Below are 27,636 nucleotides of genomic sequence, written 5' to 3'. Positions count from 1 at the left end.
GTGAATATGAATGGATCTCCATGTGTCCAGAGCATGAAGGATGTCATCGAAGAAACAAGAGTCAGAGGAGAGGTTTCAGGGATTGGGTCTCGTGGAACTCTTGTTCGAGTTTCCCCATGAAAAAGCTGGCATAGGATGGTACACACAGCTATGCATCGGTATGAAGGTGAAGTGGTTGGACATGAGGACAAGGGACTAGGTGGGTCAGGAAATTAGTGCTGAGGTTTTGGTCTGCTACTGAGGAAGAATTTCATTGAGTGGAGGCCATGGGAGTGAGGTATGTTGGTGTAGAGGGAAGTTAGAGAGGAAGTGTTTGAAGGCAGTGGTGGGAGGATGTTGATTTTCTAAAGGAAGTGGTTGGTATCACTGAGGTAGGGGGCAGAGCTTTCACAAGAAGATTGAGGTGGAAGGCTACAAAGGCTGAAATTCTTTTCATGGGTGAGTTGTAGCTGTCAGGGTTGCCAGATTTATGAATTTTGGGCAGTAGGTAAAAAGTTGGGGTGTGGGGGTTGTCTGGGATGAGAATGGCTATGGTGGAGCCTGTAAGGCCTCAGGAGGGAGGGAGGGGGACTCTGGCATGGAAAATGTTCTGGATTTTCCCCCAAATCCCTTCTCCAATTTACTAAACTTCACAAACACTTTTCAATCAGGGAAACTTCTCAATAATTAGCTTATGTTATTAAAGTGGTAGACAGTATACAAAAAAAAACATAGTATTCCAAAACAATATAAATTAATCACAAGTATTTCAACTTATATGTGGGAGATTCATGTTCTTTAGACACTAAAATTAATTTGTTGGTCAATTTCCTTTCAACTAAAAAAAAAATAATCCATTGTGCAGGCACGTATTTAGAAATTTATTTCGGGGGGGGTCTGAACGAAGTGTCTTAGAAATAATATGATTGATTGATTGGATTGATTTGTTGTTTTAAGTCCACTTTATGCACAGTAAGGCTAATCGGGACTGGAACTACAGTTTAAAGTGGGATCTGAACCACTATGTGCCTCCACCAGGAATCAAACCTGGGACCCCTTGATTACAAGACGACGACGCTACCACTGCACCATCGGGGAATAATAATAATAATAATAAATAATATAAATGTTTAATTAAAACAATTATATTATAATTACATTAAAATAAAATAATAATAATTAATACATATTAAATTAATATTGTATTGCTATTATTGCATTAATATGCAAAAAAAATGTGTAAGAATAGAGATATAAAAGCATGTATTCATTATCTAGCATGTAGTTAAGATCGCTAAAATTTGTATGAAAGCAACTGCGCTGGCAAGGAAAACAGTGTCAAATAGAAAAAGAATTGCATATTTATTAAATAGCAAGAAATAATGTTAGATCTCGTTGCAAAAATTAAAGTTTCAAATTAATGTCTTTGGTGCTGTCATTCAAAGTTCAGTGGAAATGAATAACCCTCGATTATACAGCAAATGCTAACCAAGAATATTTTCATTGATTTATGTTAGTACTTGCTAAGTCTTTTGGGGGGGTCTGGACCATCTGGACCCCCTAAATATGTCCTTGACTGTGAGCGATGAAAGTGGTGAACCGTGACAGATCCATGATGGATTCCATCGATGAAATGAAGAATGGAATTGCACTTTTGTTTAGGTAATCGATGAAATATGCAATGTGCAGATAAACGTATCACGCCATTACTCCAAATAAAGATTTCTCTTTATTCTGCATTATAATGGTGGTTCATAGTTATTAAACATCACAATATAAACGAGAAGGAAAATATCTCAGCACAGTGTTTGTAGTTGTATAACAGAGCATTTTCTAAAGGTGCTATTCTCAGCTGATGCTAAACTGTTAGGTTGCCATATTAACAATTTCTGGACTTAGAAATATTTTATAAAAATTTATTTACTGCAAGTCAGATACATGCTAAAACACACACAGTGTGTCCGTAGTATGATTCCTTGAATGTCTTGGAAGAACTGACTCTTGTTGTGAATAATTTGCTACATGCTCAGTACAAATATGGTTTCTCCCTTGTATGAATTGTGGAATGTTGTCTCAGATATCCCTTTTGTGCAAATGATTTGTTACAAGTTGAACATAGAAAGGGCTTTTAAACATTATGAATTCTTAAATGTTCTTCAACATTCCACACATTTTTAAATAATCTGTTGCATGTTGAACACACAAAAACTATTCTCTCTAGTACAAATTTCCAAATGTTTTCTAAGAACACCTTTCTGCACAAATGATATGTTACATATTCAACACAGGTAGGATATATCTCCAGTATGACTTAATGAATGTAGTCTAAGGTGGTGTTTCAGTGAAAATGATTTGTTACAATTTGAACACACATAGGGCTTATCTCCAGTATGAATAATTGAATGTTCTCTAAGGTGTTCTTTCTGTGTAAATGATTTGTTACAATTTGAACACAAATAGGGTTTATCTCCAGTATGAATTTTTGAATGTCGTCTAAGGTCTTGTTTCCGTGAAAATGATTTGTTATAATTTGAACACATATAGGGTTTATCTCCAGTATGAATAATTGAATGTTGTCTAAGGTGGTGTTTCAGTGAAAACGATTTGAAAAACACATTGAACACACACAGGGTTTATCTCGAGTATGAATAATTGAATGTTCTATAAGGTGGTATTTCAGTGAAAATGATTTGTTACACGTTGAACACACATAGGGTTTATCTCCACTTAAGAAATACTAAATGTTGTGTAAGGTGTTGTTACAAGTTGAACACACATAGGACTAATCTCCAGTATGAATAATTGAATGTTCTCTCAGGTCTTGTATCCATGAAAATGATTTGTTACACGTTGAACACACATAGGGCTTATCTTCAGTATAAATAATTGAATGTTCTCTAAGGTGTTCTTCGTGTAAATGATTTGTTACAATTTGAACACACATAGGGTTTATCTGCAGTATGAATTATTCAATGTCGTCTGTCTTGTTTCCATGAAAATGATTTGTTAGAAGTTGAACACACATAGGGCTTATCTCCAGTATGAATAATTGAATGTTCTGTAAGGTGGTGTTTCAGTGAAAATGATTTTTTACACATTGAACACACATAGGGTTTATCTCCAGTATGAAATACTAAATGTTGTCTAATGTGTTGTTTCTGTGAAAATGATTTGTTACAAATTGAACACATATAGGGCTTATCTCCAGAATGAATAATTGAATGTTGCCTAAGGTGTTGTTTTTCGGAAAATGATTTTTTACACGTTGAACATACATAGGGTTTATCTCCAGTATGAAAAACTGAATGTACTCTAAGGTCCTGTTTCCGTGAAAATGATTTGTTACAAGTTGAACACACATAGGGCTTATCTCCAGTATGAATAATTGAATGCTTTCTAAGGTATTGTTTCCATGAAAATGATTTGTTACACGTTGAACACACATGGGGTTTATTTCCAGTATGAATAATTGAATGTTTGCTAAGGTCTTGTTTCCGTGAAAATGATTTGTTACAAGTTGAACACACATAGGGCTTATCTCCAGTATGAATAATTGAATGTTTTCTAAGGTATTGTTTCTGTGAAAATGATTTGTTACACGTTGAACACACATAGGGCTTATCTCCAGTATGAATAATTGAATGTTTTCTAAGGTATTGTTTCTGTGAAAATGATTTGTTATACGTTGAACACACATGGGGTTTATTTCCAGTATGAATAATTGAATGTTTTCTAAGGTATTGTTTCTGTGAAAATGATTTGTTACACGTTGAACACACATAGGGCTTATCTCCAGTATGAATAATTGAATGTTTTCTAAGGTATTGTTTCCGTGAAAATGATTTGTTACAAGTTGAACACACACATGGGGTTTATTTCCAGTATGAATAATTGAATGTTGTCTAAGGTCTTGTTTCTCTGAAAATTATTTGTTACAAGTTGAACACACATAGGGCTTATCTCCAGTATGAATTATTGAATGTTTTCTAAGGTATTGTTTCCGTGAAAATGATTTGTTACAAGTTGAACACACACATGGGATTTATTTCCAGTATGAATAATTGAATGTTGTCTAAGGTCTTGTTTCTCTGAAAATTATTTGTTACAAGTTGAACACACATAGGGCTTATCTCCAGTATGAATAATTGAATGTTTTCTAAGGTATTGTTTCCGTGAAAATGATTTGTTATACGTTGAACACACATGGGGTTTATTTCCAGTATGAATAATTGAATGTTTTCTAAGGTATTGTTTCTGTGAAAATGATTTGTTACACGTTGAACACACATAGGGCTTATCTCCAGTATGAATAATTGAATGTTTTCTAAGGTATTGTTTCCGTGAAAATGATTTGTTACAAGTTGAACACACACATGGGGTTTATTTCCAGTATGAATAATTGAATGTTGTCTAAGGTCTTGTTTCTCTGAAAATTATTTGTTACAAGTTGAACACACATAGGGCTTATCTCCAGTATGAATTATTGAATGTTTTCGAAGGTGTTGTTTCTGTGAAAATGATTTGTTACACGTTGATCACACATAGGACTTATCTCCAGTATGAATAATTGAATGTTGTCTAAGGTGTTGTTTCCGTGTAAATGATTTGTTACACGTTGAACACACATAGGGCTTATCTCCAGTATGAACAATTGAATGTTGTCTAAGGTGTTCTTTCCGTGTAAATGATTTGTTACAAGTCGAACACACATAGGGTTTATCTCCAGCATGAATAATTGAATGTTTTCTAAGGTATTGTTTCTGTGAAAATGATTTGTTACACGTTGAACACACATGGGGTTTATTTCCAGTATGAATAATTGAATGTCGTCTAAGGTCTTGTTTCCATGAAAATGATTTGTTACAAGATGAACACACATAGGGCTTATCTCCAGTATGAATAATTGAATGTTTTCTAAGGTATTGTTCCTGGGAAAATGATTTGTTACACGTTGAACACACATGGGGTTTATTTCCAGTATGAATAATTGAATGTTTGTTAAGGTATTGTTTCCGTGAAAATGATTTGTTACAAGTCGAACACACATAGGACTTATCTCCAGTATGTTTAATTGAATGTTTTCTAAGGTATTGTTTCTGTGAAAATGATTTGTTACACGTTGAACACACATGGGGTTTATTTCCAGTATGAATAATTGAATGTTTGCTAAGGTCGTGTTTCCGTGAAAATGATTTGTTACAAGTTGAACACACATAAGGTCTATCTCCAGTATGAATTACTAAATGTCGTCTAAGGTCATGTTTCCGTGAAAATGAGTTTTTACACGTTGAACACACACAGAGCTTATCTCCAGTGTGAATTAATGAATGTCCTCTAAGAACTTCTTTCGATGTGAATGATTTATTACGAGTTGGACACACATGGTGTTTATTTCCAGTATGAAAAATTGAATGTTGTCTAAGGTTTTGTTTCTGTGAAAATGATTTCTTACACGAACACACAAAAGATTTTTCACTACTATGATTTTGCATGTGAACCATATGTTCAGATTTGTGATCAAACAAATTGCTGCCATCATTGCAAACAGTACAACCCTTCGAGTTTGAAGATTTTGTATATGCTGTTTCCCTTGTAGATTCTAAATTGGTTCCACTATTCTTTGTCCCAAAGCAGAGTGTTGAGCTGCAGATAGGAGATTTCATTGGTAGTGATTGTTGCAAATAAGAACTCTGGATCCCAAAGTCAGTATCCCTAAGACATGAATCTTTTTCACTGTCCAGTTTTTCCTGTATAAATTCACTTCTAATAGATGTGCATTCCAATGATAACCTGGAAGAAGATAGACGTATTTAAGAAAACTTACACAGGAATATTTCACGATATGCTACAATACTGAAGAATAAAACATGAATTCTAAGTAATAATACTTCTTGTGAAAGAATAAAAGTAACTTCTCGTAAGGTGTACTTGTAACCTATAGTAGTAACACACCATGATATCACAAAAGAAAAGGTGCAAAGGTGCTCCTTCAGTAGGCGACAAGATGAGTATTTTATAAATATTTTTTACCTATATCTTCATATGTTTTTGTATTCTTGTGTGATATTTGGAATTTCAGCAAGATGCATTACACTACGGTCGGATAAAAAATTATAGACACTCGAGTTTAGACACCCCTGCCTAGTGGTTTGTGGTGGGTCTTGAGGTCTCTGATGATCCTCTAGGCTATACCGGCGGTAGCATGGCTACTGGCAGCGTCTCCCATGCCAGGCAGGCTAGCGGATAAAGAGCCAGACCAAGAAGCAACCTAACGGTCAACGGCTCCAAAGGCGGAGGAAGATGGATGGTCATCTCAACGACTGAGGAGGCGGAGGAACCTAGAGTAATACCTCTTTAAAAAAAAAAAACCTTGGTCCATCTTGACTCCGGATGGTAGTACCTTGTAAGGGCCCCTTGCCAGGGTTACAGTGAAGTCCTCAATGGCGGACGTGGTGGAGAAGAAATTCTTTCAGCATGATGGCGGGAGAGGAAACTCAATCTCACTATAGTTTAAAAGTGAGGATCTGCTGCCTTGCAGATGGAAGAGGGATCTTCAAAGGCTAGGGGAAGAAACTCCAAAAGAAAATCTGGCAAGCCTAGAGGCCAAGAGGAGGCAGCCCCTACATTAGGCTAGCCTGGCATAGGGCGAATAACCCACTCAGAGTGAAGCAACAAATATTCAGAGAAATCAAAGGGAAGAATATAGACATACTCATTGGAGGCAACAAGGCACGGAAACGACAACATTTGGAACATGGAATATTACTTCCTTAACAGGCAAAGAAACTGAAATAGTTGGGGAAATGGGGAAAAATAAAATTAAGGTGCTAGGAGTTAGTGAAACTAAGAAAAAGGAAATGGAGAGATGATCCTGGATAAGAATCATGGGGATTTTGGAAGAGAAACTGAAGAGAACTATCAAAGAAATGTTAAACAATTCTGGCAAACAGTCCTTCGAATATAGTGGTAAAAATTTAGGAAGCAAAACAAAAATATTAAGTAGGTTTTCTTATACCACTAAGTCCACGACCACTTCACATCAGCATTGGCCAAAATTAGAGCAAAAGAAAAAAAATGTTGTAAAAAAAACAAGACCTGTAAGAATACTCAAACCCGCAACCCTTTTCTCTTTTTACACAATTCCACCATTTATTGCCACTGTGGTAAAATCATCATTCATTCCAAGCTATGACCACAGATATAACAAATTTTGGCCCCTTATGCTGACTCAGAAATTAACTTGGATCTCGAGCACCAAATCCCCACCATACAGTATACTTCCCATTTTACTTAGTAGTCGTGATTTGATATTGGTTTCAGTGTTCGTGGTCGTCTAGCCACGAAAACGGAATCGCTCTCAACATATACCAAAACAAAGTGGAACGCTTAATCAATAAAAAAATAAGAACAATTGGAAACGTCGAACTTCATTTTAGTGGCCATTTATTTTAACAAACTATTCCCCATACAACTAGCAACCTTTTCCCCAACAAATGACAAATATCTCTCCCTATATATATAATTGTCTGTACAATATAATAAAACCCACGTGAATAATAAATAATTCCCTTTAACCATACATATCGTTAAAAATTATGACAATGAACACACATTCAATAAATACAATGGCATTTTCATGGTTTAGGTGATCGGAAACTTTACGTTATTATATCGACGATATTCTCAAAAATCAAGATGTCGAATTTTTAACTGTACTGTGCTTGGCATGGAATAAACGAACTAAGATTGAATGCACAAACTGGATAATTCAAAACTATTCCTGAAAATTATAATGAACTAAAAATGACCAGTCAATTAACTTTAACATACACCGAAATGAGTTAAATCAGTATACCTAGTTATTCCATGTCCAGCCATCAGTCAAACGCCACAGTCAAATTCATGTGTCGACGCGGATCCGATCACCATTGCCAGTGTTCAAGGAAGGAGAAGGAAGCTCCTTATCGTACAAATGCCTCAGCTGCAACTGCTGTTATCTCGGGAGAAAACCTCGCCCGTAGCCGTAGCTTTCTCCCTTGAGTTACAAGGTTCTCCCGCAAGGGGAAAGAGCATTGCCAAATTTTCTTTGTTCGACGTCTAGAGCCGAGCGTTAGGAACACAGTGACGCAAAAATCCTTGTTAATTTAACGAGGAGAATGTGGTGGAGCTTTTAAAATTATACCAGTTATAAGCAAACACCACAAAGGGAAATATGGAAAGACAATAAGGAATATAGAAGATAGAGAATGGATCATCAAAACAGAAAAAGAGGAAGTACTAAAAGTATGGAGTGAATACTGTGGAGAAATGTTCAAACAGAATCAAGAAATGGAAGAGAGAGGAATTGCTGAAGCAAGAGTACATGGTGAGCGACAAGATAGAAATGTAATAGAATTATTTGAAATAGAGCTGGCAATAGAAGAGATAAAGCTTGGAAGATCAGCAGGTGGAGATGAAATATCCCCAGAGCTTATAAAATATGGAGGAAAGGAGGTTATAAGGTGGATGTCAAGAATATGTAAAGAAGCATGGTAGAACATCAATGTACCAAAAGACTGCGAGAAAAATATAATAATACCAATTTACAAGAAGGGTAGTACAATCAAGTGCAAGAATTACAGAACCACATGCCTGTCCTCAGTAGCTATGAAGGTCTACACAAGAATTCTGGAAATGAAATTACGAAAGGAAGTGGAAAACAGACTAGAAGAAGAGCAAGCTGCATTTAGAAAGAATCGTCAGCCACAGGATAATATATTTACACTGCAGAAAGTCATTGAGAAGGCATTAAATAAGGAAAGAGAAGCATGTGTGGCCTTCCTAGATCCGAGAGCAGCTTTTGATATGGTACCAAGAGAACAAATATAGGATGCACTGGTGAAAATTGGAGCATCTCCTGCTCTTGTACAGAGAATGCAAAGTGTATACAAGACAGTGAAAGGAACAGTCAGATTAGCAGGGAAATGCTCACATGAATTTAAGATAGAAATAGGAGTAAAACAGGGAGACAACCTGAGTCCCCTTCTGTTTATTATCTTAATGAACCAGGTCATAAAACAATGTATACCAAGAACTGGGAGGTACAAAGTAGGAAACCGAAAGATTAGACCAGTACAAGTACAGGCATTTGTACCTAGGTATATGCTGATGGAGTTGTCATAGATTGAAATCATCAAATCAAAATGTACCTGGTATAATAATTAAATTTGTAAAGAGGGACGTCAGAGATGAAGTTCTTCATAGACGTAAAGTAAAAAGGACGTTACACTGTAGGGACCTCAGTCTGAATCAGGGGGGGCCTGTATATATTAATTGTAATTTAACACCGCTAAGGAGGAGTGTATTCAATGAGGCTAGAAAACTTAAAAATGAAAGAAATTATGCTTTTCTTTGGATTGACTGGGCAGGCAATATAAAACTTAGAAAGGCAGCTAATGACTCTCGGGTACATATACTTAAGTCAGTGCATGATGTTCGTGCTCTTGTTTAGAATGGCGAGTCATAGAAATTTGTCATTTTATTATCAAAATGTTTGTGGCTTAAATACTAAACTAATGGATATGTATCTGTGTGTGTTAGCAAACAATTATGACATAATTGCCATAACTGAAACTTGGCTTACGGCTAATGTAACGGACTCTGAATTTAGCGATAATAGGTATGTAATTTTTCGTGAGGATAGAATGGATAAAAGGGGTGGAGGTGCTTTAATAGCTGTAAAAAGTAATTATTATGTAAGAAACATAGATGTTAATATTGAAAATGTTGAGATTGTATGCATTAAGATTGGGCTTGAAATTTACTCTTTAATTGTAATTTGTGTATACTTCCCGCCAAAGTCAAATGTTATAGCTTATCAAACATTTTATGCATTTGTAGAAGATATGTTTAATATATGTAGCTGTAAAATTATAATAATTGGAGACTTTAATATTCCGTCTATTATTGGGTCGACTCATGATTTGACACAGGGGAATCAAATTGAAATGGAATTGCATAATTTTGTGTCTCTGACTGATCTTGTTAGCATAAATAATATTAAAAATATCAATAATAGAACGCTTGATCTAGTATTAACGAACGTAGATAATTTGCCGGAAGTTCGAATGTGTACGGATCCTCTTGTGAAGATTGATAGACATCATCCACCGTTAGAATTACATGTCAACACTGGTAATGCAAAAAGTAATATTAAAAACAGAACTACTAACATTCTTAATTTTCGGAAAGCGGACTTTTATAATGTATAAAGACATTAAGGAAGTGAACTGGGATGCATTAGGTAACTTTGATGATCCAGATAAAGCTGTATCGTATTTTTACAAAATATTAAATGAAGTCATCACGAGACAAGTACCTAAAAAGAAACATAAGAAACGGTCTTATCCATGCTGGTTCACTCAAGAAATTATAAATGTGTTAAAGTCAAAGGAAAATTATAGGAAGAAAAAAAAACATGCAGCTAATAATCTATTAAGATTTAAGGAGCTTCGTAAAGAATCAAAGAAGCTGATTAATGCTGCATATAGAGCATATATTAGTAACTCCGAAGAAGCTATTAAAACTAATCCAAAGTGCTTTTGGGATTTTATTAACAATACGAAGAAAGGGAATACTCGAGTGAATACAATGAAATATAAAGGTACGGTTCTAGTTTTATATTTTTTATTTTGTTGTATTAGTTGTATTATGTTTGTCGGTGGGTATATTGTATTGTATTTTGTATTGCATTTTTTATCTTTTTATTTTCTTTTTTTCTTTTTTTGTGTTGCATAATGTGAGTATTGTTGTAATATCCCATTGTAATTGGAGCATTGCTCTGTTATGGGATTGCTTATAAATAAATAAATAAATAAATAAATAAATAAAATTAAGCAGTAGACCTACATAAAAACGAGACATCAAAATTTATCTTATTTAATTCCACTCTAATCTATGATAATCATTCTTTTTTTTTTGGTGTGCCATATATTTTTATCGTTGTGAGAACAGAAAAGGGCTGTTTTTTGGAGTTTTTCAAATGATCACTTTCCGAAATTCTATAAATCAAAAACGGATTGTCCGATCATGATGAAATTTTAGTATGGCGCAGGCACAAAAGTTTTAAAAACAAATCTTAATTATCAGATTTTTATAATTTGTCAAAAAACTGTTATCAATTTTGTGAAAAAACTTTTCCTTCGTTTTGGGTAGTCCTATAAATACAATATTGATTGTGTTTTGAAGCTCTTTGAAACTGTTATTAAAATTCATTATTTTTGTGAATTCACATTGCAAAACCGATATTATAGAGATTATTATTTAGCAGAGTAAAGATGTACGTAAAATGTGGCTGCACCGCAAGCACAGGCTCGCTAGTGTCAGCCCGCAGTTTCCACAGATCAACGGACATTGCTGTATGCCATGTTGCCACGTTAGCTTAGGAGCCGATTTTTTCTTTCAAATGCAGTTAAAGAAAGCCATGAATCCTACTAAGATAAAGCTACACATTTTTAAATATGACGTAAAAAAATTTATTAATTAATACATTGGATTGAAAGTAATAATTTTTTTGCCAGCTTGGTCTTCCTAAAGAAGGTTCTACAGGTAACAGCAAGAATAACTAAACCATACAATCTAATATATGACTGACTCTACATTCGAGCAACAGTGTAAACATTTATAATGACATGTTCATTATTCTGGTTTAATTTTATATGTGATACAGGGAAGACATAAATATTAAAAAAAAAAACACTTACTGTACTAGTCATTTAAAAAAATGGTAATGGAAATTTTCGTAAGGTAACTCAAAATATTGAAGAAAAAAATACCTTTACCGATTAAAGTATTGTGGTACTCACTTCAAAATACTTCATGCACTCACCTTTGTGTCTCTGCAGCTGGATATTCATCTTCAACTGTGAATTCACTCTTCACATCTTCAGGCTTCACATTAACATTGTATCTCTCATCACTTTTGCATGCAACAGCACCAAATCGAGCAAAGTCTTCACTCGTATCCAAATCTTCACTATCCTCTGGCACAAAATCACTCATCTCAGCATCAGAGTGCAAATATACGTGAAAGTAGCTACCAGCAACATTCCCTGGCTCTTCGACTTTCATTTGTTCCTCCTTTGGTTCAGATTTATTAACCGATGATAATAATGCTGGATGCCACATGTCTTTAATTGACTCTTCAGGAAGAGGAATACCTTGGGTCTCACTCTTTATTGAACAAGTCATGAGGTCAGGATCTACCTTCAGTAGTGGGGTCAAAGGGACAGACTCCATTTGTGATGATGAGCGTGAGGCACTTGAAATCTGAAAATACATTTTACACACAAACTTTAGATGGTGTTGAACAGATTTGATTTAAATTGCTTTAAAGAATGAAATAATTTATAGAATAATGTACATAAGGATTTTGTAGATATCAGAATCACATTTGGTGAAAGTACATTAATCTCATAACCATTTAATGGTGTTTATTAGGCTGTAAGAAAAGAAACAAAAAAATATATGTACTAATGGGGTGAAACTCGTACAAAAGGAAATGTAATAAGTAAACTGTAAACATACTTAAATTTATCTTGATTTAAAATTCAATAATTATTACAGACAAAAATAGCAAACATTTTGTATAGAAAATTTACAAAATACTAATCATCTAAAAACTGTAAATAGTGCCATCATTAAACTGTAAATATCTATCAGCTAATATCTTTCAAACTATATCATTTAAAAATGCAAATTTAGCAACAAAGACTATAAAAATATTTTAAGTTCCAATTATAGAGCACATCCAGAATGTTTTATTTTCACTGTAAGAAAAGTTACTGAAATTATTATATTTTCATTAACACAATCAACAAACATTTCCATATGTACAGTATCAGAAACAGAAAAATGTATATTTACATGTAATTTATTTGCTTTAATCAAACTGTTGTAATAATTACTAGAAAAAGCCTCTCTATAAAAAAAAACATATATCTATATGTATGATGCAAAAAAAACATGCAATTTTAAGCATGAATATTTCAAAAATGAAAAAATAATGGCTTAATTAAAAAAAAAATATAAAGATTTTTTTAAAAATAAAAATCATTATTTTTTCCGACCTTGATGTTCTAATTAAAGACAAAAGACAATACAGCACACACACACACACATGCTTTTGAAACAGAAGATGCGTACTGGCGATCGAACCAAGGATTTTAGAATTATGCACCACATTCATGGATTGCTAAGTCTGTACCATCTACTTCAATATTAATTTTACTTTCTGATTTCACAGAAGAATGGGAAATAACACTATCTGAAGTTAAACTGTGATCTGAGATATCATTCTTAATATTACAATCAAAACTTAAAGAATAGAAAAATGAATAGAAGGAAGTAATGCTTGCAATCTTCTAGATTTGGGTTCAATTCAGAATTATGTTATGAATGTCTGCCCTGCAAATAGCTATTCTAAAAATTACACATCAATTTGGGTTAGTGTGTTGGTTATTCAATAAAGATTAACCTCAACCCATTTCACACATTTCAAAGACATGATATATTTTGTGATATGTGATGTGATGAAGGGTGATGCATATCTGTGTACAATATATGGAAATGGAAGCCCTGTGGATCTATATTTTCTGTTAGATAGGTGAATGTACATGGAAGCAGTATGATGGAGAAAGATAAAGTCAGAGTTGTTCTTGAAGGGGAATTCTCCAAAATAAATTTGCAAGGAGATGCTTCTTATGTATAAGCATAAGACACATCCTATGACATTGTAAAGTTCAGGCATATTATATTTCAGATGTCATCAAAATCCTGGTTCAGTCTGAGCACATTCCAGGTCATTCCTTCAGTCATTGACTGAATGATTCTGTTGGTGTTTTAAGTCCACCTTATGCACCATAAGGCTAATCGGGACTGGACCTACAGTTTAAAGTGGGATCCGAAACACTAGGTGCCTCCACCGGGTACTGAACCTGGGTTCAATCATGATGCTACCACTAGACCATCGGAAAGGTCCTTTTCTTTCTTTCAGTCATTGATAACAGACAATAGAAAGATGGAGTCTTTATCGTGGAAGATCACAGAATACCTGTGCATCAATTGCCCAAGAAAGGGTGAAAATTAGTGTGTGTTCAGTGGAATCATTCATGATTATTTCCATATACAGAAATAAAATTCCAGATAAAGTCCCAGATTAGTGAGTTTTCCAGAAAACTGAAATCACAAGATCTGCTAACCCTGTCCAAATTATTGAAAGAATTTTACTTTCATCGAAGTACATACATAGAAAGCTGGATGAATATTGAAATTGAAAGTAAAAGGTAGCCAAATGATGGTGACAACATGAATCTTTACCCAGGAAGGAACTTGTCCAAACAGCAAAAGGAAATGTTCTAGTGGGCGATTCTCTACATGACACACGGGACATTCGCACATGGTTAAATGAGTATGGTATGCTGGTTAATTGAGATTGCACTGATCTTTCATATTCACTGTTTTTAATACTGGGTGGTTGCTTACCATATGCCAATAAATAAAATCCTTTCTCAAATTAACAATGCAAAATTAAATAAAGAAGCTGTGTGATGCACAGGACTCAGTAAAAACATGTGAGAAGCACATAGTTGTTTTTGATTGAATATTTCTGTGATTTGAAGAAGTTTCAGGGTACCATATTTAGACACAGTTTGCTAAAGACTTTGTACTACAATATGTGATAAACAACATTTTTATATTTAAAAAAAAACATATTTTTAATATTTTCTTTCCTTGTGTAATGCACGGGACATTTAATATGTGATGCACGGGACATTTCTCTCCTTTATGTTGTCACTCCACTGCAGGTGATGCCTGTCTTCATAAACTCTCTCAGAAGGTGGCAACACTATTTTTAAAGTATCTCAAGGACAAAAGATTTGGTATTTTAAGCCTTTAAGAAAAATTACCTCATAAATATATTCAACTATACGTTATTTAATTCTGCATATCTGCAGATTTGCAGATAACAGTGTAGGACTAAACTCCTGTATCCTAAGGGCTTTCCCAATGGCACAGTGGTAGCATCGTCGTCTTGTAATCAAGGGGCTTCGGGTTCGATATCCGGTGAAGGTACATGGTTCGGATCCCACTTTAAACTGTAGGTCCAGTCCCGATTAATCTTACTGTGCATAAAGTGGATTTAAAGCACCATTTCAATCAATCAATCCTATATCCTGTACATTGTTTACAGCTGCTTCAACATTCCATGGTGAATGTCAGCTATATCTTGTGTGCTAAGATACATGCTTTAACGTAAAAATACTGTTACTTGCTTTGTTGGTACTCTGTACCAAGCAATTGATCCTAAATCAGAGACCATCACCAATATTGATTAAGTTATATGATTGAATGAACGAACATCTTCAGAATTCAAAAGTAAAAGGACTTGTTTTTGCAAGAACTTGGTTGCAAATGCATAAAAACATTAATGGGGAAGAATTTTGCAACTTCACATGGGAAGGGAGCAGTAGATGGAATCAGTGGATAAGCAAAATCACTTATTCGTACTCATGCAATGAACAAAAATAAAATCTGCACCAATTGTACAGACTACTTCAGATTTTTCAGAAGTAATTAGAAATCTCATGCCTAAAACTAAAGTTATTTTGATAAATGAAGAAGCATTTCATGAGAGAGAAGTTGGGATCATGCTCAGCCAATTGTAGTCACCAAATCTATACATACCATCAAAGCTGTTCAAGGTTGATATTTATATACCCCTGACAACGCTCCACCTCATGAATTAGAAATTCATGTGAATGCGAAAGCAGGCTACAGCACTGGTGACTGGGACATAGTAACATATGACGATGAACACTATCGCGGTGCAGTTGCGAGAAAGGTTGCTGATGATGAGATATCCGTAATGGTGAAGGCTGGTGATACCAACCACTTGGCTGGCCATTGTGGCGAAGTGGTTAGCACATCACGCTATGATGCCAGGGGTTCCACCCTCCAATTACGCATGGTTCCAGGTTCCAATCCCATCTTGGGCATGGGTGTTTGTGAGTGTCCATTCATAAATTTCATGATATCATCACCGATCCCTATCTTCGCAATTAGCCAAAAGTGACAGAAAAACAAAATAAAATAAATCAAACCAAATCAAATTAAATCAAACCGACTACTGGAAGTGGCCTTTGAAGACTAATAAGTTACTGTACCCAACCAAGAAAAAAAAAGGCCTCCTCTCATAGTTAATTCCTGAGGACAGTTCAAGTTTCAAGACGTTATGCTTTGAAGTGTGATGCATGGGACACAAAAACTATTTGCACTGGTGTCTTAGCAGCTTGAATGAAATTGTAATTATTGCATTTTCAGTACTTCATGCTGTATATTGAAAGTATATTTTAGTTTTGAAATGATTTTCTACAAAAAATTCTTTCTCCAAAAGAAATATTTAATATTTGCATGATGCATGGGACAAGCCCACGGAGTACTTTAAAAATGCCAGTTTTGCAGCGTATTAAAATACTAATTTATTTCCATGTTCAACATGCAGCTATGTAACCCTTTATTTGATAAATAAAAATAATTCAAATATGTTAATTATATATATCTATAAAAATATATCCGTACCTGAGGTAAAGTTTTAGTGTCTTTCACTTGTAAATTGACCTTCAACTAAAAATGTTTATTTTTTAATATATTCTAATTATTTACCTGGTTTTTGTTTTTCATGATGGTTTGGATTGTACTCTACCTAAATACCATGAATATGAAATTAACATTCCAACTTCGTTATTTGATATTCTGGTTTAACTTTTCAGAGAATTGCCCTAGTGTCAGCGTTTTAGCCTATTAGGTAATAATGATTACCTGCCAATAGATAGTAAAGTTACAGGTGCATATTTTGCCCACTCACTTCAAAATGATGGAAGAAAATCATAAAACAAAAGTACAGCATACATGGCCAGATTTAGGCTTAGAAAGAACTTAAGGAGAATATTACATTTTTCAGTCGTTAGGGCATCTGTCTACCATGCAAAAGACCCAGGTTCGATCCCCGGCAGGGAAGAACTGCAAGTTTTTACCTATTCAAGCAGCTCCGGCGCCCACCCAGCATCTTCTAAAGTGGGTACTTGGAGGAACCTCTGGGGAGTAAAGGGTGGTGCTGATCACATCACCCTCACCTTTGGCCGTAATCAAGAAAGTGTGGGGGCCTAACTCCACACACCCACATGCCTTCAGGGCAGGGAAGCACTTTACTTTCCTTACCTTTTATCATTTAATACAAAAATTGGTATAACAATAATTAATTCTTGTGCCAGAGTGGATTTCCTAAAGATGGCTCTACCGGTAACAGTATGACTAACTATGCAGCACATTATAATATGTGATGACTAGGGCTCGGAAGTTGAAATTGCCAAAAAAAAAAAGGCCTATAAAAAGACCTGAAAAAATCAAAAAAGGACCTACAAACGAAAAAAAAGGGTGTATAAATGTGATCCAAATTAATTAATAACTTCAGTTTTAATTACATATTTAATGAATAAAAATATACAAAATTCTGGTGGCATGGAACACACACTGCGAAAAATCTATATGAATGAAATGTATCTTCTTTCAGTCCAAAAATGTTTTTCTCATGTTTCAGGGATGGTTCAAATATATTTATTTCATTTTTTACTACAGAAAGGATGTTTAAATGATGATTCGAATTGAGAATGGGCAGTAAAAATGTAGTCGAAAGAAGTTGAAGTTGATGGCATCAAGTTGTGTTTGTGTAAGGTAAAATGTAGAGCACCATGCCACAATGGCACATTTAGAGGATGTGGGGGTAGGGTCCCACACATTCTCGATCTCAACAATTTTAGACCTGAAATGATCAGAACCGTGCTCTGGCTACCTTTACTCCCATCCCCGGTACCCATTGACTTCAGACTGTGCAAGCCTCAGAGCCACTTTATTCGGGACACGGCAAGAAAAATTCCGACCTTAGATCAATCTCACCAGGAATCGAATCAGGGTCTCCTATGTGGCAGTCACACACCCTACTGACTAGACCACCACGGCTTAAAAATGTTGCGTGATTTCTAATTTTTTTATTGTTTTTCAAAATTGGAGCTGGACATTACATATCCTCAAATAGTGTTCTTGTCATGCTTCCCTGCAAATTTGGTCCATCGAGCTTTTATAGGGCCGATGCCAGAAGTGAAATTTTGGAATATTTTCCCATAAGCTAGCAACACTGCTGCTCATTTCCCCCATGCAGTGTGAGCCAATTTTCAATGAAACTTGAATGGTTGTGGGAATGTAATACTTCTAACTACTACATTCTTTTCATTCACTTTGGTCTATTGTGGTATAACAATATTGTTGATGATTATATTTCACCAACAATAATGCATGGTTTTGACTTCCCTTCCGCTTTTCCAGCCCGCATTCCCTATTATAGAAACATTTTTCTTTTTGGTCCCTCAATTCACTAGTTTTTCAGCCTATATTCCCCCTTTTTAAAAAGCACCTTCCTTGGTCCCTTTATTCAAAAGATATCGAATATTTTGTACAACTGTTTTATCCCTAAAGGAAACATTCAACAATTGTCTATTTGGAAAGAACAAGCGCCTTGTATCTTACCTTGTTGGGAGAATGCTGCAGCGATTATTGCAACAATGTGATCAGCAGTAACAAACACATCATAAGTGGCACAGCTGTTGAGTTGAAAGCGTACTTATGTGCTAGGTTTGGACTTTTAGTGTGAAGTTTCTTACAATAGTTTTAACTTTACTGTGGGACAGTGACAATAGCATTGAGAGTCAGTGAAATAGTGAAGGGAGGTACAAGTGACAGCAAGCTATGGAATGTGGTGAGCTGTTGCAAGGAAGATTTCATTGAAACAGATGGTAAGATTATTTGAATAAAAAAAAAGGAAATCAAAAATGACTATAGTTTATTCTTGCACTCCACTAAAAATATTATTGTAAATGAAAGCACAATATGTACCATTCATGTGTATAAAGAGATACCATAAATTTCTTGCATTTTTACTTTACTTCATACGAAATTTAATGTATCCCTTATTATATAAATGTGTGCATTGTGCTTTCATTTAAAATAATACCTATTTATAGTGAAGTGCAAAAATAAACTATAGTCCTTTTTTATTTCCTTTTTTTAGCAGTAATTTTCCTTTTCTTTTTGGTTCTTTTTAGAGCAAAATTTTTTCTCTTAAAAATCCAGTCTCTACTGATCATATGTGCCACATGTTATTTTTTCGTCATTTTTCTATGATCAAATGCAGTTTTCTGCTGCTCTTTTAAAATGACGAAATGTTATAAAGTTGACGACAGTTGCATGATTGGTGCCACATGGCTCGTACTAACCGAAGCAGTGCATGTTTACTTTCAGAACTAATACATAGCTACGTGTCCTCCCTTCTCTCACTAACCCACATCTGCATAAGTTCAGAATCTGCAGTGTTGGCAGTGTCTATCGACGCATTGATATTTTTCTTCTTACATACTTAGGCACATGGGTGACAACTGTACACCAAACACACAACTAATATTAGCATTGTAATATTGTGTGGTTTAGAAGGGCAGCAGAACTATGCACCTGTGCTAAGAACAAAGACGAAGAAAGAACGTTCAGCTACACAAAAGCACTCGTGTGCAATATAGTGTTGCAATCTCACAATGAATATTGATGGGGGACATCCTTCTTCTTTTGCCTTTAACTTTCTTTTATTCTTGGGATGTACAATGTATAAATTTTACCTTAACCTAAAACACTGTCATTCTGGGGATAAAAAAAAATATATTTAATCTCTCTACATGTGTATGAGGTTGTGCCCAATAAAGATAAAAGGTAGCGTTAAACAGTGTGTTCAGTTTGGATCTGGGTCGAGACAGCACATGACTGCAGACGGCGAGGCATGCCACAGATACCAGAATTTTATATGCATAACGTCCCGCTTAAGTTTACGCACATATCTTTAGCATGCAGACAATTATATTCACATTGCATAATGAATACTAGCCTGTGTTACAATAGTTGGTCAAAGTGGTGGTCAACTGCATTCACTCATATTTTGATGACATTTTGATTGACATATTTGTTCTTTTTGCAATTTGCTTTAATGTTATTGTTAAGATGGATGCTGAGTAAAATACCCAGCATGTACCTAGTAAATAATAATAATATGTTTAAAAATTAACCTAATTTTATTAAGTTTGAACATTTTTATTTCATTTTGAATAAATTGTGAGAACTGAACTAGTCATATTTTGTTACCTTCGGTTGTCCAGTAGATTTTATTCCCACTGATTAGTGAGCTACAAAGACAAGATGTACCCTTTCTAACCTTCTTTTTACATTTTAATTAAAGAATAAAATTCCGGGAGATTTCTTTACAGCTTTGCTCTGGAGGACAAGTATCAAATATCATGAACCATTTGTGGTCCTGCTACTATGAAGAAAAAATTGCATCGAATTGATTAAAAAAAAAATACCCTATGGCATTCTAAGCAATCCTGTGTAACATACTCGATAATGCATTTTTGCCATGCCCTGAAGTGTCATGCTATTTCAGCTTTATAGAAACGCGATACTAAAAAAACATACATTCACTTTGCTGTTTGCAGAACATTTTTCACTTTCTACTACCAATAATTATCTATTCCTAGTTAAATAGGAGTCATTAACATAACATTTAACGAGTACTTTCAATTTTTCTATTTAAAATTTGTGTATCTATATATATATATATATATATGTGTGTGTGTGTGTGTGTGTGTGTGTGTTCATTTGTATGTGTGTGTGTGACAGAGAGAGAGAGAGTTAGTTTAGAGGGTCAATTCATATCAAGTGGTACAGAAAAAACATACCGATTGTTTGACCATTCCATTTTTAAAAATACATATATTTTGTGTGGTGTGAGCCCCATATGTTGACAGTTCAGAACCAACGTTATTTTTCTTTATCATCACTGATTTCTTGATGGCTGACACCAGAGATATTTAACACTAAATTTTGAACTTTTTAACAAAAAGTGCGTATTTATGATACTGCAGAGAAAAACTACTCATATCTCAAGCTTCAAATAATTATGACATTCACTATTGGTGCACAGTTAATTGAAAAAAAAATGAAGTGTTAAACAAACTGCTTTCCCCCTAAAAAAATATCCAAAAAATTACATTTTGAGTGATTACAATACAAAATTTTGACCTTAGAATTTATTATGAAGGTGGAGGCACTTTAAAACTGTAGGTCCAGTCACGATTAGCCTTCCTGTGCATAAAGTGGACTTAAAACACCAAATCAATCAATCAATATTTTTAGGATTTTACACACAAATATAATTGTAGCCTATAACATGCTTCGTAACAGTTCGTTATATTGGAGACACATTTAAATCAGATATTTTGTGTTTCGCATGGTTCATACTTACCAATTGTGTATTACGGAACATAGTTCAAGGTGCCATTATGCATTTTACACAAAAACAAACACAATTTTTCACATACAGAGTGATTTTTTTTATTCCTTTCTTCACTTTTGAAACACACAATATGACGGGCACATCTTGACTCACGTTGTGGGTATGCAGTGTTTCAACCTTCTTCACTGAAAAATACCTACTATCATGTTTGTCACCGGTGGAAATTATACACTATGCACAAGTAGCTGACGATAGCCTGGGTAGCTGACAGATAGCCTCATGATCCATTGACGGATAGCCCCACGAACCATTCACGGATAGCTCCACACACCATTATGAACGGTAGCTGACGGATAGCCCCACGAACCATTTCCATAAGGTTAGGTTAGGTTTGGTTGGGTTAGGCAAGCATAGTATAAAAAAAAAGGAGTTTGAAAAAAAAAGGAATGTGTCGCTATATTCCCTTACTTCCCTGGTTTCTGTATTAATTTAGCAAGCCCACATCCAACATACGGTAAGACTGCAGAATATGGGCTGCTTAGGAGGAACATGTTCCTAATTTTATGGTAATGGTTTGAAGTTAGTAATCGGGAAAAGTAGACTATCAAGGAGCGGAAATGTGTAATTATCGAGAAAAAAAAATAGAAATAAGCGATCAGGTCAGGTGCTCTTGAAATTGTAGCAACGAAGGAAAAAGTGACATGGTGCCACACATTCCTGCACAGATCTACTGAAAGCAAAAAATTCATACGTTGTTAGGTAGCTAGGTTTAGTTCTCTTAGCATAAATAGTAATTTGTCATTGTATTTATGCGGAGCGAATTTAAAATACCAGACCCCTCCCTGATTTTTGTAATATTTCGCATACTCACTAATTGAAGCCTCCTAATCACGAATTTGAAGTTAAAATGTAGGGGTCACGTGTAGAAATTACAAAATTGAGTGGTCTGCGATCGAAACAGAAACCCTGGATATCTCCACGAAAACAATGGTCATTTCAATATTTTACGTTTTAGAACGAAATTTTAACTGTTTGCCTAACCTAACGTAACCTTACCGTGAATGGTTTGTGGGGCTAAGCATGAATGGTTTGTGGGGCTAAGCGTGAATGGTTTGGGGCTATGCGTGAATGGTTTGTAGGACACCGTAAAAAAATGTCAGTTTCATAGCACTTGAGCGACAAATTTTAACTACACAATCATGATCAAGTGTCCTAAATTATTGACTATGCGAAATATGAATGAATGCCCTGTATTATTAATATGGACCCAGTAAATTTTTAATCTCCGGAAAATGGCTGAAATTTGAAAGTTCATTTAATTTCAATATTCGTACTTACGTATTCTGCATTGAGAAACATTGCGGAAGGTGGCATTTCGCTTATTTCATGAAAATAAGCTCTATTTGCGACATATCGAGTAAGTTTTCTTCGTTTCTTTTTGCCTTCGGTAACACACAAAATGGCGGTGACAGTTTCACTACCGTACTTGGCAGCAGTGTTTCCACCCCACTGCACCCAAAAATACCTACGTAGCCCCACAAACCATTGACACATAGCCTCACGAACCATTTCCGGTAAGGTTAGGTTAGGTAGGGTCACATATAGCTTACTTTAGTTAAAAATTGGTTTCGAAAAAAATATGCGTTGCCCCACACACCATTCTCGCATAGCTCCATGAACCATTGACACATAGCCCCAAAAACCATTTGCGGAAATGTACCTTCTTCAGTTACAAAAACCCGTGTTTGGAAACACTGAGCGGGATTGAGCAGGATTACGTCATCACACACAAGCTACATCCACCTGGAAGTAAATGGATGCAAGAGTTTTCGAAAAATAGATGATTTACCGGCAAAATTCAATGAAGGATGTGAGAAAACACTTACCCGAACATCCACAACTATAAATAAACTGCATTCGGTAAGAAACCTCTCCTGTAAATTTGAAGAAATCTGTTTTCCGGAGATAAGAAATTTACTGAAATAATGAAAGAGACTGTGCGTAAACAATATGGATGCGAACGAATGGAGAAATGCTTTGCTTTTAGTAGCAGGAAAAACATTTTTACACGGAAAATTATACTAGTAATCATAAAAATAACACCGGAAAATGGAAGCAGAACGTACGTACTCTCAGGGGATAGAAATTTTGGCAGTTTCATACATCGGAGACACATTTCTTCATTTTTACAGAAGAAACTACAATACGGAAATGAGTTTCTCTAAGGTATCCAACGTTCGTTGAGGTATTTTCTTTCATCGTAGAATCTATTTGACGGGGAAATCATGTATTTTTCAAAAGAAATATCTCACTGAAGCACAACTGCCATTGCTTTCATTTACTTTCCCAACGTGAACCAGATGCTGCATATGTTCGATGACATAACCCCCTCTCAGTGTTTCCAACCTCTCTATTTTTTAACTATGCTTGCCTAACCTAACCAAACATAACCTTATCAGAAATGGTTTGTGGAGCTATCCGTCAGCTACTCGTGCATAATGTACAATTTGCACACGTGACGAACACGATAGTAGGTATTTTTCGGTGAAGAAGGTTGGATACACTGTATACCCAAAACGGTAGTCAAACTGTGCCTACCATATTGTGTGTTAAGGAAGCAAAAAAAGAAGTAAGAAAAATTGATAAATGTCTGTTATATCGGAAACATATTTCTTCATTTTTACAGAAGAAACTACTTACGGAAATGAGTTTCTGTAGCATTTTGAAAGTTCGTGGAGGTATTTTCTCAATGTAAAATGCTGCACAACAAGAAATAAGCACTTTTGATATTATAAACTTGCATTTTGTGCAAAGCGACAACATTATTCCATTGTTTCCATTATGTACCTGCAGATGGTATGAGTGTCGAAAATCACGCGGTCCAGCCAGTGTTTCCAAATGTGCCTCTTTTTTTACGAGAATTTTTTTTAACTATGCTTACCTAAACTAACCCAACCTAGCCTTTGGGGCTATCCGTCAATGGTTTGTGATGACATAATGAACACGAAAGTAGGTATTTTTCGGTTAAGAAGGTTGAAACACTGCATACCCACTCCAAATCGACAAAACACAAGCACGACACGTGATGATCCACAGCTGTGCTTGCCATATTGTATTTTCCGCAATGGAAGAAAGGAAGCAAAACAATTACTCGTAATGTAAAAAATTGATGATATTTTCACGTGAAAAGCATAATGGCACCTTCAACTATGTTCTGCAATACATAATTGGTAAGTACGAACCATCCAAAACACAAAATATCCGATTTTAATGTGTCTTTGATATAACAGACATTTACCGAAAAATTATAAGGAAGAGAAAAAAAGAGTAAGAAAATTATAAGGAAGCGAAAAAAGGACTAAGAAAAATTACTCTCTATGTGAAAAATTGTGTTTACTTTCGTGTAAAAAGCATACCTGGCACCTTGAACTATGTTCCGCAATACACAATTGGTAAATACGAACCATGCGAAACGCAAAATATCCAATTTTAATGTGTCTCGATCTATGAAACTCGTAACCAAATTGTGTTAGTCTTTGTAGAGGACCCTCCCCAATGGTGCAGTGGTAGCGTCGTCGCCTTGTAACCAAGGGGTCCCGGGTTCGATACCTGGTGGAGACACAAGTGGTTCGGATCCCACTTTTTTTCGGTAAATGTTTACTATCCTTCGGACACCTATAACTTCTGAGTTCCGTCAATTTTTGACATTTGTACTTACCTATCTGCTTCGCGGATCATTTTTTAACGTGTATTCATGTTTTTTGATCATTTTTTTTTAAAAAAAAAGTGTTTTTGTAACTGAAGAACGTACGTTTCTGCAAATGGTTTGTGGGACTATGTGTCAATGGTTCGTGGGGCTATGCGAGAATGGTGTGTGGGGCTACGCATATTTTTTTCGAAACCAAATTTTAACTATTGTAACCTATTGTGACCCTACCTAACCTAACCTTACCGGAAATGGTTCGTGGGGCTATGTATGAATGGTTCGTGGGGCTATGCATCAATTGTTGAATTTCCGCTATGAAACATTCCCACATCACACAAAACACCTTCCAGATGTTAGACAATACTACAGGAACTTATTACGGTAAGTAGTTTCTTCTGTAGAAATGAAGAAATCTGTCCGAAGGATAGTAAACTAGTACCTTTTTTTCTTTAAAAAAAACAACAGAAAAACGTGTCCAGATTGGGCGGTATTGAAATCGTAGCAAAGAAGGAAAAGGCATATTCCTGCACAAATCTAGTGAAAGCAAAAAAGGTAACATTATCGTATGGGTAAAACGGATTCCTTCAAATTTCCTTCAAATTTACAGGAGAAAGTACTTACGGAAATCATTTTCTTGAGCGTTTTGGAAGTTCCTGAATGTAGATTTGATCCATTTTAATGTGAATGCGTGTTGTTTTCTGCGAAAATCTCTGTCCGACACGCTGTTTCTGCTCACGCCATTTGCTTTTTGCATGAGAGTGCAATGTTCCGTGTGCTAAGGCGATGCAACCCCGTGGTCAGTGTTTCAGCCTCGCCGTGTTTTCACTAGAACCACCTGTCGAGTTCGGAACAAGCCATTTTTCCCGAATGGTGTCACTTATCGCACAACATTGTAGCAACATTGTGTTCCGACGTCACAGGAGAGAGCTGTTTTTACAATTTTTCTTTGTATTTATGCTAATGGAACCTAACCTAACAGGCCTAACCTAACCACGTAGGCATTCCTCGTTTGACGTCAATATTCAAGGTTGCAAGGAAGAGAATTAACGAATTACGAAAGAAAGATGGTTCCGACCCGAATGGGTGTCACTTATCGCACAACACTGTAGCAACATTGTGTTCTGACGTAACAGGAAAGATCTTTTTCATGTTAGGCAATACAAGCTAACGCGTCTCTTAGCGAAAATAATAATTTTTCTTTGTATCTATGCTAATGGAACCTAACCCAACAGGCCTAACCTAACCACGTAGGCATTCCTCGTCTGACGTCAATATTCAAGGTTGCAAGATGGTTGTGCGTAAAAGAAGAGCATTAACCAATTTCGAAAGAAAGATTGTTCCGACCCGAATAGGTGTCACTTATCGCACAACACTCTAGCAACACTGTGTTCTGACGTCACAGGAGAGACCTTTTTCATGTTAGGCAATACAAAGGTAACGCGTCTCTTAGCGAAAATATTATTTTTTCTTTGTATGTATGCTAATGGAACCTAACCTAACAGGCCTAACCTAACCACGTAGGCATTCCTCGTCTGACGTCAATATTCAAGGTTGCAAGAGAGTTGTGCGTAAAGGAAGACCAATAACGAATTGCGAAAGAAAGATGGTTCCGAATTGCTGTGTATGGACAATGAACGTGGTAAATCGCAAGGTTATTTTACAAGTTCTACACGTAAATGCGACGTATTAGCATAATTTCAAATAGGGGCACGAAAGTAGATATTTTCCGGTGAACGAGGTTGCACCACTTCATAAATCGACAAAACACTCTCAGAACGCCCCCTAAACCAGTATGCTATCACGGCCATAATGTGTTACAGATTCGAAACAACAAGTAACAGTAAGTACTCGTAAATAGAGAAAATAAACATTATCTTAGTTAGAAATGCATTATTTCGCCTTAAGAAATGTTCCGCAACGCGTTAGCAATTTAAAGAAGTCCGAAATATATGATTCGTAGGTGTTTCACCCATACGATAATAGTACCGCAAAAAATGCCTATGTTGTTAGGTAGCTAGGTTTAGTTCACTTAGCCTAAATAATAATTAGTCATTGTATTTATGCTAATGAAAGCTAACTTAACAGGCCTAACCTAACCTTGTAGGTATTCGTCGAAGAAATAATGAAAGAAACTGTGCGTAAACAATATGGACACGAACGAATGGAGAAATGCATTACTTTTAGTAGCAGGAAAAACATTTTTCATTGTAGTTATGCTATTGGAACCCAACCTAACAGGCCTAACCTAACCTTGTAAGCATTCCTCGTCTGAAATAATGAAAAAAACTGTGCGTCTGTGGTCTGTGGGTGGAATCCGGAGCGACAAATTAACTCGAATGCCGCGAAACGAAGGGTTTCACTTATCGCACAACACTTGAGCGCGTAAACAATATGGAAGCAAACAAATGGAGAAATGAATTACTTTTAGTAGCGGTTGGAATTAGTACCACAACACTTTTTCCTTGTCTTCTTCTAATATGTAGCGTAAAAGGTAGGCATGCGCATGTGCTAGAGCAACGTCATAACA

At 35.5% G+C, this 27,636-nt stretch overlaps 1 protein-coding gene across 2 annotated transcripts; it reads right to left on the bottom strand.

The window, feature by feature from the left end:
* Positions 1-1,970: 1,970 nt before the first annotated feature.
* Positions 1,971-25,876, bottom strand: LOC145981646 (uncharacterized). 2 transcript variants are annotated; one of them, XM_083115042.1, is made up of 3 exons: positions 25,731-25,876; positions 11,846-12,285; positions 1,971-5,769 (listed from the first exon to the last, which is right to left on the bottom strand). In XM_083115042.1, exons 1-3 carry the CDS (start codon positions 25,737-25,739, stop codon positions 4,515-4,517), a joined length of 1,704 nt encoding a protein of 567 aa, XP_082971168.1. In that variant the 5' UTR covers positions 25,740-25,876; the 3' UTR covers positions 1,971-4,514. The 2 variants fall into 2 exon arrangements, with proteins under 2 accessions (XP_082971168.1, XP_082971167.1); XM_083115041.1 differs by lacking the exon at positions 25,731-25,876 and adding an exon at positions 22,742-22,835.
* Between the last annotated feature and the right edge of the window lie 1,760 nt (positions 25,877-27,636).

The sequence above is a fragment of the Lepisma saccharinum genome, chromosome 29 (assembly GCF_977018435.1).
Source record: "Lepisma saccharinum chromosome 29, izLepSacc3.1, whole genome shotgun sequence".
Lineage (NCBI taxonomy): Eukaryota > Metazoa > Arthropoda > Insecta > Zygentoma > Lepismatidae > Lepisma > Lepisma saccharinum.
The sequence above is the reverse complement of the archived record's forward strand: the minus strand, read 5'-3'. Positions and strand labels throughout refer to the sequence as shown.